The sequence below is a fragment of the Brachyhypopomus gauderio genome, chromosome 1 (genome assembly GCF_052324685.1).
Source record: "Brachyhypopomus gauderio isolate BG-103 chromosome 1, BGAUD_0.2, whole genome shotgun sequence".
Classification (NCBI taxonomy): domain Eukaryota; kingdom Metazoa; phylum Chordata; class Actinopteri; order Gymnotiformes; family Hypopomidae; genus Brachyhypopomus; species Brachyhypopomus gauderio.
The window spans coordinates 47,132,473-47,146,258 of record NC_135211.1 but is presented as its reverse complement, the minus strand read 5'-3'; the positions used below and the strand labels follow the sequence as shown (position 1 = coordinate 47,146,258).

The 13,786-nt window shown below is 41.5% G+C and overlaps 3 protein-coding genes across 3 annotated transcripts; all 3 read left to right on the top strand.

The window, feature by feature from the left end:
• Positions 1–1,358: 1,358 nt before the first annotated feature.
• Positions 1,359–2,257, top strand: LOC143522776 (gamma-crystallin M2-like). Its single transcript, XM_077016624.1, has 3 exons — positions 1,359–1,540; positions 1,629–1,877; positions 1,982–2,257. Exons 1-3 carry the CDS (start codon positions 1,526–1,528, stop codon positions 2,255–2,257), a joined length of 540 nt encoding a protein of 179 aa, XP_076872739.1. The 5' UTR covers positions 1,359–1,525.
• Positions 2,258–7,668: 5,411 nt separating this feature from the next.
• LOC143522835 (gamma-crystallin M2-like) lies at positions 7,669–8,323 on the top strand. The gene is made up of 2 exons (XM_077016720.1): positions 7,669–7,950; positions 8,048–8,323. The coding sequence occupies exons 1-2, from the start codon at positions 7,678–7,680 to the stop codon at positions 8,321–8,323; spliced, it is 549 nt and encodes a 182-aa protein (XP_076872835.1). The 5' UTR covers positions 7,669–7,677.
• A 2,840-nt stretch (positions 8,324–11,163) lies between these two features.
• On the top strand, positions 11,164–11,889 carry LOC143522798 (gamma-crystallin M2-like). The gene is made up of 3 exons (XM_077016656.1): positions 11,164–11,178; positions 11,268–11,516; positions 11,614–11,889. Exons 1-3 carry the CDS (start codon positions 11,164–11,166, stop codon positions 11,887–11,889), a joined length of 540 nt encoding a protein of 179 aa, XP_076872771.1.
• The last annotated feature ends 1,897 nt before the right edge of the window (positions 11,890–13,786 follow it).

Genomic DNA, 13,786 nt, shown 5'->3' with positions numbered 1-13,786 from the left:
CTGGAATGTCTTCATTGACACAGAATTAATTACTCAATAAGAGAACTAATTACTGGAAAACAGGCCCATGCCGTGATAAATTCAAACGTAAAATCTAAACGGCACAAATGCACTGACTAATCCATGTGTTTCAACATATGATCTAATGTGTGTTTTTTACTCATCATTAATTGCAATAGAATAACAAGTCTGAAGCAATGTTACACTGTATATCAGGTGTAACCTGGGCTAAGGAGCAGGCCTACAACGACACTCCACGAATTGCTACATAAATGCTCTTACCTTTCCCCAGTACCAAGGAACCCAGGTGACATGAACTAACTATTTAATTAGCAAACCAAGACATGCGAGCTCAGCTTAACCATGTTAACCTGTGCTTGACATCTGGGTCTTGAGCTTCAACTGGGTGTATCAGACTAAGTCTCAGCCACTCCCAGGACTATGACCACATATGCGAGGTGTAACGATCTGGACATAACTAGAGTAGTGCGCGGACACAATTGCAGGGAGAAGGATATTTTATTGTCATGACACAGAGTACTCTCATCAGGAGTATGGGACACATGACATACCTTCAAATGGGAGACATACTTACGTACACAACGGTTCATGACAAGAACTAAACACAAACCAGTAACAACTCGGGGCTAAATACCGGACTGGCTACATGCAAAAACAGGCTAAACAACATAAACAACACAGGGAGGACATAAATAGAACTAGACAACATGGAATGAAACAAAACTAAACAGAATTAACTACTTTCGAAATGATGAGAGGGCAGAACAAAAAACACTCACCAGATACCCTTAAACAGCTGGGTGAAAACTCAGGGTGTAAGAAGACATGGACTAAGGAATACTGACCACACAGATGAAGCACAGGGGAGGAAGGTGATATGAGAAACGAAACCAAACACAGCAACAACAAGGACTGGGAATAGCAAGCAAGTCAGAAAACCACAGAGAAAAACCAAAAGCGTAAACAGCAACAATGACTAAGGAAAACCAATGAGAGGAGAGAGACAGGTGAAACACATGATGGGACAAGGGTCTGACCTGAGGCGGGGAAAAGGGTAAACTAAACTTAAGGAATGAAAAAACACAGAAGAGAAAGACAGACATGGACGTAATTGACATCAGGGAGTGGCACTACATTACATGAGGTCATTCCCTAACAAAAAAGAGCTTGTGTTATAAAATGACAAAAATATCATAGAAAGCAGGTTTCCATGTGTACCAACCAAAAAAAAAAACAGTTCTGGAATTAAGTAAAGGTTTCAGAACATGTATATGTATTGTCTTGCCAAAGGGATTCATTCTGGAGTGTTCTGGAGTCTGTGTTGTGGAAATGTACCACAGCTCTCCATGGGCCTCCGTACTGAGTTGCTTGGTCAGGAGTTTACACAACAGGAGTGACGTATTCTTTGGTCCTGGTCAGGTATAAATACAAGAGTTAAACCAGGGAGGATGTAGTTCATCAGTTAGAAACAACTCTGACAAACCAAACCAGACAACCAGTCAACATGACCATGGGCAAGGTAGGAACTGAAAATGAAACATGTATTTAATATTTATGTAATGTGCATCCTTAAATCAATAATTATGGAAATTCTTCTACCCAAACAGGTGATCTTCTACGAGGACAGGAACTTCATGGGTCGCTCCTACGAGTGCACCGGTGATTGTTCTGACATGAACTCTTACATGAGCCGCTGCCACTCCTGCAGGGTGGAGAGCGGCTGCTGGATGGTGTACGACCACCCCAACTACATGGGAAACAGCTACTTCATGAAGAGGGGGGAGTACGCCGACTACATGAACATGTGGGGATGGGGGACGGGTAACTACATCAGGTCTTGCCGCATGATCCCTCGGGTACAGTATCAACTCTGATATATAGTTTTGGAAATGCTTAGTTAACTATATGTGCTCCAGAAGGATTTCTCCAAAGCAACGCGGTTTGTTCTCTTCCCCAACAGTACAGAGGATCCCACAGAATGAGGATCTATGACAGGGAGAACTTCATGGGTCAGATGATGGAGATGACGGATGACTGTGATTCCTTCATGGATCGCTACCACTGGTCCAACGGCTGCCACTCCTGTCACGTGATGGACGGCCACTGGCTCATGTACGAACATCCCAACTACAGAGGCAGGATGTGGTACTTTGGTCCTGGAGAGTACAGGAACTTCAGGAACTGGGGCGGCATGAGGTTCATGAGCATGAGGCGGATCATGGATTCCTGGTATTAAAGTCAACCTGTCCTAAATGAAAATAAAGTCATTTTGGTCAAATCCAGAAAAGTCAGTGGTTTCTCATTTTCCCACCCAAGAGCATGTTCTCTTTTTTATCATTAAATGAATTGCAGAAAATACTTTGTTATAATTTTCTAAAGTGAACTAGATACAGAGGTGGGCACTTATGTGAGCAACTCAAGTTGAAATTGCACTTGCCTACAAAAAGATTTCCTAATGACTCTCAACTCGACTTAGACGTGTCCAAAATACAGTAAAGAAAATAAGTATTTGAACACCCTGCGACTTTGCAAGTTCTCACACTTAGAAATCATGGAGGGGTCTGAAATTTACACCTTAGGTGCATGTCCTCTGTGAGAGACATAATCTAAAAAAATCACAGTGTATGATTTTTTAAATAATTTATTTGTGTTACTGCTGCAAATAAGTATTTGAACACCTGCCAATCAGCAAAAATTTTGTCCTTCAAAGACCTGTTAGTCCGCTTCTTAAAAGTCCACCTCCACTTTGAAACACCTGTTTGGGGTCTTTATCTGCATAAAGACACCTGTCCACCCCACACAATCAGTAAGACTCCATCTACCAACATGGCTAAGACCAAAGAGACAAAAAAAAATCATACATTGTGATTTCCAAATTTTTTTTAGATTATGTCTCACAGTGTACATGCACCTAAGATGAAAATTAGATGTAGAGGAGAGCTTGGTTTGGATTTTGCGCCGTCAAGTTTCTCTTTGTCTGAAATACCTCCTCCCCCAAAATAAATGTTTTCTGTGTTTTTCTGTGCTGTCATATGAGTCATTGTCTCTCAGTTTTAACCTGAAGCCAGAACTATAACTATAACTATAACAAATTGGGCTGTGGAAGTTGACCATATGTAGTGGGGACTTTAGTTATATACCCCCATGCAGTTAGAATGGTACATTCGACAATGATGTTCATAGTCGACTAGGAGGTATAGTCGACTATAGTCGAATCAGCAACTATTGCAGGTCATCCCTAATACCGATCATTCTACATGCCAAGAGAATAAACAGCTAATAATATCACAGCCGTGTATATTCCACCATGTGCGAACACAAGCTCAACGCAGAACTCTAACCCAAACTCTAACCCGGACTCTGTCTGCATAATTGCTGGAGATGTCAACCAGGCCAAATTGACATCAGTACTTCCACATTACTACAAATATGTGAACTTTTCGACCAGGGGAGAGAACACTCTTGACCAGGTCTACACCAACATCAAGGAGGCATTCAGAGCTGTTCCCCACCCCCACCTAGGGAACTTAGACCATCTCTCTGTCATGCTAATTCCAAATTACAGACTACAATTCATGGAGAATAAGCCATGTCTGAAGCAGATCAGAGTATGGCCAGAGGACACTTCCTCAGCTCTTCAAGATTGTTTTGAATGTACAGACTGGTCTGATTTTAAAGAGGCTGCAACTACCAACCAATTTACCATACCAAATTTACCAATTTAACAGAATATACAGTGTGTGTGACTGGATACATATCCAAATGCATAGAGGATGTGACTGTCATAAAAAACATCACCACAAGAGCCAACAACAAACCCTGGTTTACTAGGGAGGTACGTGAGCTTGTGAAGGCACGGAACCAGAGTTGTATAATCCAGGTTCAGAAAGTAAAAGTCCTCACCAGGATTTTGCTCAGGCTTCCTGGATTGTGTTGATTCCACTCATTTTACCTGGATTGCACTAATTAGAAATCTAGCAAGCTTGAGCAAAATCCTGGTGAGGACTTTTACTTTCTGAACCTGGATTATACAACTCTGCACGGAACGCTGTGCTCAAGTCCGGGGATAAAGATGTTCTTCTATCTGCCAGGGCCAAACTGAACTGGGCCGTGAGATCAGCCAAGTATTTTTTGTATGGACAAAAAAATCCAAGTACAAATCGCAGATACAAAGAACCCTAGGCACCTGTGGCACGGTATCCAGTCAGTCTCCAACTTCAGATCAACACACCCACTGTGTGAAGACAACTTGGACTTCCTCAACACACTCAACACCTTCTTCAGCCAGTTTGAGGATAGCAACACCACAATACCAACAAAAACCTCCCCCTGCGTGGACAGTAAAACACTTCACCTGGACTCAACGGAGGTGAGGAGGACCATACTGAAGGTGAACCCTAGGAAAGCTGCTGGTCCAGACAAAAGGACAGGTGGGTGCTCAGGGACTGTGCTTACAAACTCACAGATGTTCTCACGGATATCTACAACACCTCTCTGAGCAAAGCCATTCTACCAGCATGTTTCAAAGCTACCTCCATCATTTTGTTACCCAAGAAACCACACGTCTCAACACCGATCGAATACTGACCCATACCACTCACTCCCATCCTGATGAAATGCTTTGAAAGTCAAGACGCATATAATATCCATCCTTCCTATCGGACTAGACCCACTTCAATTTGCATACCGTCCCAAACGTTCCACTGAGGATGCCATAGTAACAGCTCTCCACCTATGCCTGGATCATCTGGAAAACAAGAACAGTAACGTGCAGATGCTGTTCATTGATTTCAGCTCCGCATTTAACACAGTCATCCCCCAACACCTGGTGAACAAACTCAGTGAATTAAGCATCAGCATCAAACTATGCAACTGGATAATGGACTTTCTCACTGATAGAACACAATCAGTAAGAGTTGGCAATAACTCCTCAGAGACCATCATCATGACCACTGGGGTTCCCCAGGGTTTTGTACTAAGCCCCCTTCTGTTCACACTGTTGACTCATGACTGTTGTGCCAGATATGATTCAAACCATATTATCAAGTTTGCCAATGACACAACAGTGGTGGGCCTCTTCAACGATGAATCGGCCTATAGAGAGGAGGTACATACATTTCTCAACTGGTATGACATCAATAACCTGCAACTCATTGTCAGCTAAACCAAAGAAATAACGATAGACTTCAGAAAGAATCTCCTGCAGCACACCCCACTCAGCATTAACGGCAGCGCTGTGGAATCTGTAAAAAGTTATTGGGAGTGAATATCACAGATGGCTTGACCTGGTCCACCAACACCACCTCCCTAGTCAAGAAGGCATAACAACACCTTCACTTTCTACACCAGTTGAAGATAGCTAAACTCCCAACTTCTGTCCTCGTCACTTTTAACAGGGGTGCTATTGAGAGTATCTTTACCAGTAACCTGTTAGTCTGGTATGGAAACTGCCCTGTCTCTGATCAGAAGGCTCTACATAGAGTGAGAAGATCACCATATCGGCCCAATCTTCCATCCAGGACCTTTACCTTTCCTGCAGCATCAAGAGAGCCATCAGTATCAGCAAACATTCCACCCATCCTGCACACAAACGGTTCAACTTCTTACCATCAGGAAAACACTACCGCAGTATGTGATGCAAGACTTCCAGACTCAGCAAAAGCTTCTTTCCACAGGTCATCAGACTACTTAACACACTCAAGACATAGTCCTTGAACAGTAAGAACTCTCACCCAAGACCACTGAATATTAAATGAATGTTAACGTGTGTGCATATGTGTGTGTATGTGTATATCTGTGGGGAACCATCAGGGCCCTCTACGCCCTCTCAGAGGGCCCAAAATATTCTTAAAACATAAATATATATAATATAATTTACCCAATTTTATTTTATCTACTTACAGTTTGACAATCGACATCTAAACAATTCCAAAAATATAAGCAAATAAATTATTCACCCGTGTCTATTCAATCTGTGTTTGAAGGTGAAGGGTTAAGTGGAAGCCTGTGAGCCTGTGTCTCCCCCTATCAGGACTGTGATGCCCGCTGTTCGTTTACAGAGGGCCTGGCAGTTATAATTCAGCGCAATACCAGTTTCAAATGACAGTAAAATTGACCAATCATATCTTCCCTCTTAGTGGGCGGGCTAAACTGTATGATGATTTCTGCCCGCTGTGGTGATGCTAGCTGTCGTTAGCGTACCACCGCTAGCTATTTTCGATTCAGTCCTTTGACGCCCTTGTGCGCGTTGTTTACATATTCCGCTTCCGAGGAACACGGAGCGGTGAACCTTATTTTGTTGGAACCTTATTTTGTTTAAGAAGTTATTTAGTACATATATTATTGTTTATTGCATTTCTAAAGCTGTAATGTCATCTCAATTTTAATTTTTTTTTAATTGCAGTTAATTAGGAGAGGAAACAAGTTTTTTTCGGGGATGGGAGCGGAACCCGGTTTAATGGTCACGGTTCGCTACTGTTGTATATACAAGTGTATGTATGAATATACATACTGTATATACAGTATATGTATATGTGGGTGTGTATGTATATATATTATACATATGTATGCACTTGTATTGTGTATGTATGGATTTAACATCTGTTTACAGTTGTTCCTACATGCTACCTCTTTGCACCCTATACTTATTACTGTATTTGATATATTGCACTTATTGTATGACACCTTATATAACTTATAACTTATATAAATTATGTCTCTGACGTTAAATGCACACTCAGTTTATGTCTACACATGTCTGTCTACACATGCTGTGTTTATGTTCTCATGTATTACTAAGTTTGGGGATACACAATTTCAAACTATTCGATCCTCTGTGTAATCAACATTGCATGGTCAGATTGACAAAAGATGGAAGTAAAATTGCCAGTTGCTACATTTTAAAGTAGTGGTATTATTAAGTGACTATTATACTTTGCCCAGTATGTTCATTCGTATTCTTTGTATTGGCAGTTTGTCCATTGTTTGAGTGGTTTTGCATTTCTATCAGTAACCTCACAGATTAGTACAGAGATGTATTGGATTAAAGCTGGCTGGCTGACATTAAAACCTGTAACTCGTAATATCTTTAATTTTAATTTTAAACCATGCTGTTAACACTTTGTGGCACATAAAATGCAAACTGTTCACTCGTTTATTAATTAATGAATTCATTATTGCCCTAGTGGACTTTCTCATAAATATGTTTTGTACCAAATAGGCAGATATATTGTCTAGCCAATGGAATTCATTCTAAAGTCTTCTGGAGACCGTGACACATGTAAATGTAGCAAAAACACTCAAAGGCCATTCACAAAGACCAAAGATGGTATCTCTTTCACTGACTGTATAACTATTGTCTGGCCTGAGAGATTCATTGTAAATTCACATGTAATTGTAGTAAAAGAACTAAACCTCTTTATGGGCCTCTGTGTTGTGTTGCTTGGTCAGGACTTTACACAACAGGAGTGACGTATTCTTTGGTCCTGGTCAGGTATAAATACAAGAGTTAAACCAGGGAGGATGTAGTTCATCAGTTAGAAACAGCTCTGACAAACCAAACTAGACAACCAGTCAACATGACTATGGGCAAGGTAGGAACTGAAAATGAAACATGAATTTAATATTTATGTAATGTGCATCCTTAAATCAATAATTATGGAAATTCTTCTACCCAAACAGGTGATCTTCTACGAGGACAGGAACTTCATGGGTCGCTCCTACGAGTGCACCGGTGATTGTTCTGACATGAACTCTTACATGAGCCGCTGCCACTCCTGCAGGGTGGAGAGCGGCTGCTGGATGGTGTACGACCACCCCAACTACATGGGAAACAGCTACTTCATGAAGAGGGGGGAGTACGCCGACTACATGAACATGTGGGGATGGGGGACGGGTAACTACATCAGGTCTTGCCGCATGATCCCTCGGGTACAGTATCAACTCTGATATATAGTTTTGGAAATTAACTATATGTGCTCCAGAAGGATTTCTCCAAAGCAACGCAGTTTGTTCTCTTCCCCAACAGTACAGAGGATCCCACAGAATGAGGATCTATGACAGGGAGAACTTCATGGGTCAGATGATGGAGATGACGGATGACTGTGATTCCTTCATGGATCGCTACCACTGGTCCGACGGCTGCCACTCCTGTCACGTGATGGACGGCCACTGGCTCATGTACGAGCATCCCAACTACAGAGGCAGGATGTGGTACTTCGGTCCTGGAGAGTACAGGAACTTCAGGAACTGGGGCGGCATGAGGTTCATGAGCATGAGGCGGATCATGGATTCCTGGTATTAAAAACAACCTGAGCTAAAGTCAAAATAAAGTAATTGTCAAATAAATAAATCAACAGTCAATTATTTCCTCTCCTCTGAAAAAAAAAAGTATGAAGTAAAAATTGTATAAAGTAAGAAATATCAACTTTAAAAAATATATATATATAAATTTATATATACACTTCTTTATCTCCCTTGCCCTGATAAAGATACAAAAAACATATTCATAAACTAAATCAGTTTAAGAAATTTGCTTTTTGGATATTATCAAAGCACAGTTCAACAGAACATGCCTAATTGAACATTGCCTTCTGAAAGGTCCTCACAGGACAGGTAAACTAGAAAGTAACATAAATGTCTGTGGACATTTAAACTTGAGCCCTGTTGTATAGATCTTTAGATGAAACAAACTCAAACATGGAGTCCATCCTCCTCTGGATAGCACTCAACAATAAAACTCATTGAAGATGACAAAAGTAGTATTTCTCATGTGTCATGGTGGCATGACATTTTTCTTTTGGTAATTTCATCAAGGATAATAGAAAAGAGTATTAAGTTATTATACATGTCAAAGTAATAGGAAAAACAACCACTTTTCCTCCATTTCCTTCACATATTTCACACATAGTCCTCTGTCACATCATAAATTGAGATCCTTCACTTGTAAGTTTAAAAAAGTCATTATATCTGTTTTATACTCGGGAGCGCATACCTATGTATGCGAAACCTAAGTAAGTCAGAGACATTTCATCAACTGTCTGAGGCCATAAGACTGATGTTTTACCTTCTTACTAAAATGCATTAAAATCAGGCTGTGCAGAGACGGCTTCTTGGACCGTGGCCTTCCTGTCTGATCTCTCCAGATCAGACGCTCTAGAGCTGAATCTGAAATCATCCCAAAAGCCCTTTATATGGAAAATGTGCTCTCATGTGGTGGCAGGCACAGAGAACAACTTGAGCAGCTCAAACCTGAAGTTGAGGAGCATCAATGTGATCGGTATTCTCATCCAGAGAGAGGGCAGAGTATTCCAAACTTCATTCTTCACCCTCCTCATCTTCACTCCCTTTTCCTCCGTACTTAATCAGCTCGTGTTAACATGCTAAACAGCAACAGGACACAGCTCAACTACAGCTGTACAGTGGACACTGGGCGTAGCTCTTTTAGAGAGCGCCCCACAGTGGTTGGTGGTAGTAATAAATTACCTTGTAATCAAGCCATGACTGATCTTAGAAATAAACAGTCGCATGCTGACCCAAGGATCTTAGTGAAGGAGAGAATGGGGTCCATGTCACTCCTGGGACACCCTGACATATGACATGATCTAGGGGTGTTCACACTCCGTAATTCACTCCAATGCCATGCTTCCCAGTCCTGAAGACCCTAGAGATGGTTAATGTTTTTGCACTCTCTTACATCCCCGCATGCTGGATCCAAGATGTTAAGAACGTGGAATAACTGATGCAGCTGTATAAGCAGTAGAGGTGGGCATTCCAGGTTCAGAAAGTCCTCACCAGGATTTTGCTCATGCTTCCTGGATTGTGTTGATTCCACTAATTGTACCTGCCACTAATTAGAAATTCTAGCAAGCTTGAATAAAATCCTGGGAAGGACTTTTACTTTCTGACCCTGGAACCTGCCCATCTCTGAAGCAATAGGGATAGGGCAGATATATGGCTAGACTGACAGGCCCAGAGGACTGGGTTAAATGTCCCTCTGTAGGGTCAGACAGGAAGCCGTCTGAGGAATAATCAGATCTTCTTTTGAAATACCTCACCTGCACAGGACAAAGGAGTCTGTAACCGAAAAAATGATGCAACATACTCAAAATGTGGGAGTAATAAAAAAATACAGATAAGTAAGACCAAATGTGCCCACTTTCAACATGAGGATGTCCTATTGTGTGTGTGGTTTTGGTTATAAAAAGTACTTGTCTAATGAGTTTTGAAGTAATAAGCAATCCATATAACTGCTCAATCGTACATTACAGCTGTGTTTGAGCTTGGCATTTAAAGGTTTTCCCCAACTGAGTGGTGCTCATGTATGCATTTAAAACACAGGTGTGCTCTGTGCAGACAGCCTGGCGTGTGAGAGATGTCTACGTTCAGTCTGTCATTACACGATCTCACTCGGTTACATGACTCACTTTCAGTTATGGAAGACATAACGCACCACCTCCCCTTCCCTGTACCTGCAGGTGCTTGGAACAATCTGCTCTGCAAATGCAAAGTGTTTTAAAAACCAAAGCAATCATAACATCTCTGTACTCCTAACTGCCCCCGCGACTTACAAGTCTGATACAAATATTTAAATACGGCCAGAATATTAGATCCAATTAGTGTCTTGATGCTGGATGCATTAGTTACATTGAAAAGGGCAGGTGTGACCTTTATTTATTTTTTGCTTACTTAATACTTTAAACCAGCAGCGGCTGTCTGAATGTCCATTTGTGAACGCTTTCTAGGCTCACAGGCTCGATTGTATTTTCTTTTTTTTTTTATTGTGTGAAAAAGACTGAAAGCTGGCATTCCTGTACAACAAAAAGAACAAAACATTAACAGTCCTGACGTCTCTGTGGAGTAAAGATCCAAACAGAACCAAATGGTCGTAAAAGGCCCAGATGTATGATTTTGCCAGTAGGATCCATTCTAAAGTCTTCTGGAGTCTGTGTCACATGGAAATGTTGCAAAAGCACTTCAGCTCTCCGTGGGCCTCTGTGTTGTGTTGCTTGGTCAGGAGTTTGCACAACAGGAGTGACGTATTCTTTGGTCCTGGTCAGGTATAAATACAAGAGTTAAACCAGGGAGGATGTAGTTCATCAGTTAGAAACAGCTCTGACAAACCAAACTAGACAACCAGTCAACATGACTATGGGCAAGGTAGGTACTTAAAATGAAACATTTATTTAATATTTGTTTAATGTGCATCTTTATAATCAATAATTATGGAAATTCTTCTACCCAAACAGGTGATCTTCTACGAGGACAGGAACTTCATGGGTCGCTCCTACGAGTGCACCGGTGATTGTTCTGACATGAACTCTTACATGAGCCGCTGCCACTCCTGCAGGGTGGAGAGCGGCTGCTGGATGGTGTACGACCGCCCCAACTACATGGGAAACAGCTACTTCATGAAGAGGGGGGAGTACGCCGACTACATGAACATGTGGGGATGGGGGACGGGTAACTACATCAGGTCTTGCCGCATGATCCCTCGGGTACAGTATCAACTCTGATATATAGTTTTGGAAATTAACTATATGTGCTCCAGAAGGATTTCTCCAAAGCAACACAGTTTGTTCTCTTCCCCAACAGTACAGAGGATCCCACAGAATGAGGATCTATGACAGGGAGAACTTCATGGGTCAGATGATGGAGATGACGGATGACTGTGATTCCTTCATGGATCTCTACCACTGGTCCGACGGCTGCCACTCCTGTCACGTGATGGACGGCCACTGGCTCATGTACGAACATCCCAACTACAGAGGCAGGATGTGGTACTTCGGTCCTGGAGAGTACAGGAACTTCATGAACTGGGGCGGCATGAAGTTCATGAGCATGAGGCGGATCATGGATTCCTGGTATTAAAAACAACTTGATCTAAAGTGATAATAAACAGATTTTGAAAAAAAAAAAATGAAAGTATGCTCACAACAATCATACTAATGTTCTCATGCTAATGAGGTTCTGTTTGACCTAGAGTACTGCATAAAGTATGGCCCTAAAGCTGAAAATATATGGTCCAATTTTAGAAAATGAAAACATATCTTTACTCATCCAAACGGAACACTTTGATGTTTGAAATAACCTTATCAAAGTAAATTATATTAAAAATTAGTGTGTAATGTGTAAATGTCTAAAATGGCATATTATACAATCGCTTATAGAATAAAAGTGTGATCGGGTGCAGCCCCAGACCTCTCCCTTCATGTGTGTGTTAATGTAGTCCGTGTCTTTATGTGTATTTCCATGGGTGTGGTTGTTTGTGTGCGTGTTCACTGGTCTCATTAGTCTAATGTGCTGCACACGGTGCTCGTTACGTTATGTGTATAAATTGTGTGGGTTTGGTTCGTCCTGTGCTCGTCTTTTTGAGTCCGCTAAGAGTTCGTGTTCTTGTCACATGTGCGTGCTCCTGTATTCAGGGCGATAGCAGCCGGAACTGTGAATAAAACCTCCGTGTTCATGCAACTTGTCTCCGCATCCTCAAACTCCTCACCGACATTACACATACATATCTGCAAAAATGTTTAAATAATAAATACAATTATTTGTGTAAAATATTCCTAAAAAATATATATGTATGTATATGTATAATATATATATATATATATATATATATATATATATATATATATATATATATATATATATATATATATACAGTATATATATATATATATATTCACCGGCCACTTTATTAGATACATCTTGCTAGTACTCAGTTGGACCTCCTTTTGCCTTCAGAACTGCCTTAATCCTTCGTGGCATAGATTCAACAAGGTACTGGAAACATTCCTCAGAGAGTCTGTTCCATATTGACATGATAGCATCACACTGCAGATTTGTCGGCTGCACATCCATGATGTGAATCTCCCGTTCCACCACATCTCAAAGGTGCTCTATTGGACTGAGATCTGGTGACTGTGGAGGCCATTTGGGTACAGTGACATGGCGTGTTGCCCTGCTGGAAGTAGCAATCAGAAAATATGTACACTGTGGTCATAAAGGGATGGACCTGGTCAGCAACAATATTCAGGTAGGCTGTGGCGTTGACAAGATGCTCAGTTATCCAGTTGGTACTAATGGGCCCAAAGTGTGCCAGGAAAATATCCCCCACACCATTGCACCACCACCACCAGCCTGAGCCGTTGATAGGCAGGATGGATCCATGCCTCCATGTTGTTGACGCCAAATTCTGACCCTACCATTTGAATGTCGCAGCAGAAATTGAGAATCATCAGACCAGGCAACGTTTTTCCAATCTTCTATTGCTCAATTTTGGTGAGCCTGTGCAAACTGTAGCCTGTGTAGTTCTTAGCTGACAGGAGTGGTGCCCGGTGTGGTCTTCTGCTGCTGTAGCCCATCCGCCTCAAGGTTCGACATGTTGTGCGTTCAGAGATGCAAACGCTCGATCTCCACACGTCTTCACACGAGCATGTGGAACATGTAGGAGACCTATCTCACCTGATCTGAGAGTGTTCTGATAGAGGAGATGAAACGCAGGCAGGAGCCTGAACATGCAACACTCTGCAACTAGCACTTTATTACTTATTACCGGTACTTTGAAGTAAGTCCGTGAGATTCCTGAAATACCCATCAATCCTGTAACCTCTTAATTAATATATAATGGACAACTGTGTTGAATGCAGAGCTAAGGTCAAATAGCATCAATACTGCACAATCACTGCACAATAGCATCAATACTGCACAATCAGGTGACATTAAAATACCATGTGATACTCTTAAAATTGCAGCCTCAGTAGCA

Coding starts and splice junctions, on each gene's coding strand:
- LOC143522835 (XM_077016720.1), top strand. CDS start 7,678: ATGGAAATTCTTCTACCCAAACAGGTGATCTTCTACGAGGACAGGAAC. Junction 7,951..8,047: donor CTTGCCGCATGATCCCTCGG/GTACAGTATCAA, acceptor CTTCCCCAACAG/TACAGAGGATCCCACAGAAT.
- LOC143522776 (XM_077016624.1), top strand. Junction 1,878..1,981: donor CTTGCCGCATGATCCCTCGG/GTACAGTATCAA, acceptor CTTCCCCAACAG/TACAGAGGATCCCACAGAAT.
- LOC143522798 (XM_077016656.1), top strand. Junction 11,517..11,613: donor CTTGCCGCATGATCCCTCGG/GTACAGTATCAA, acceptor CTTCCCCAACAG/TACAGAGGATCCCACAGAAT.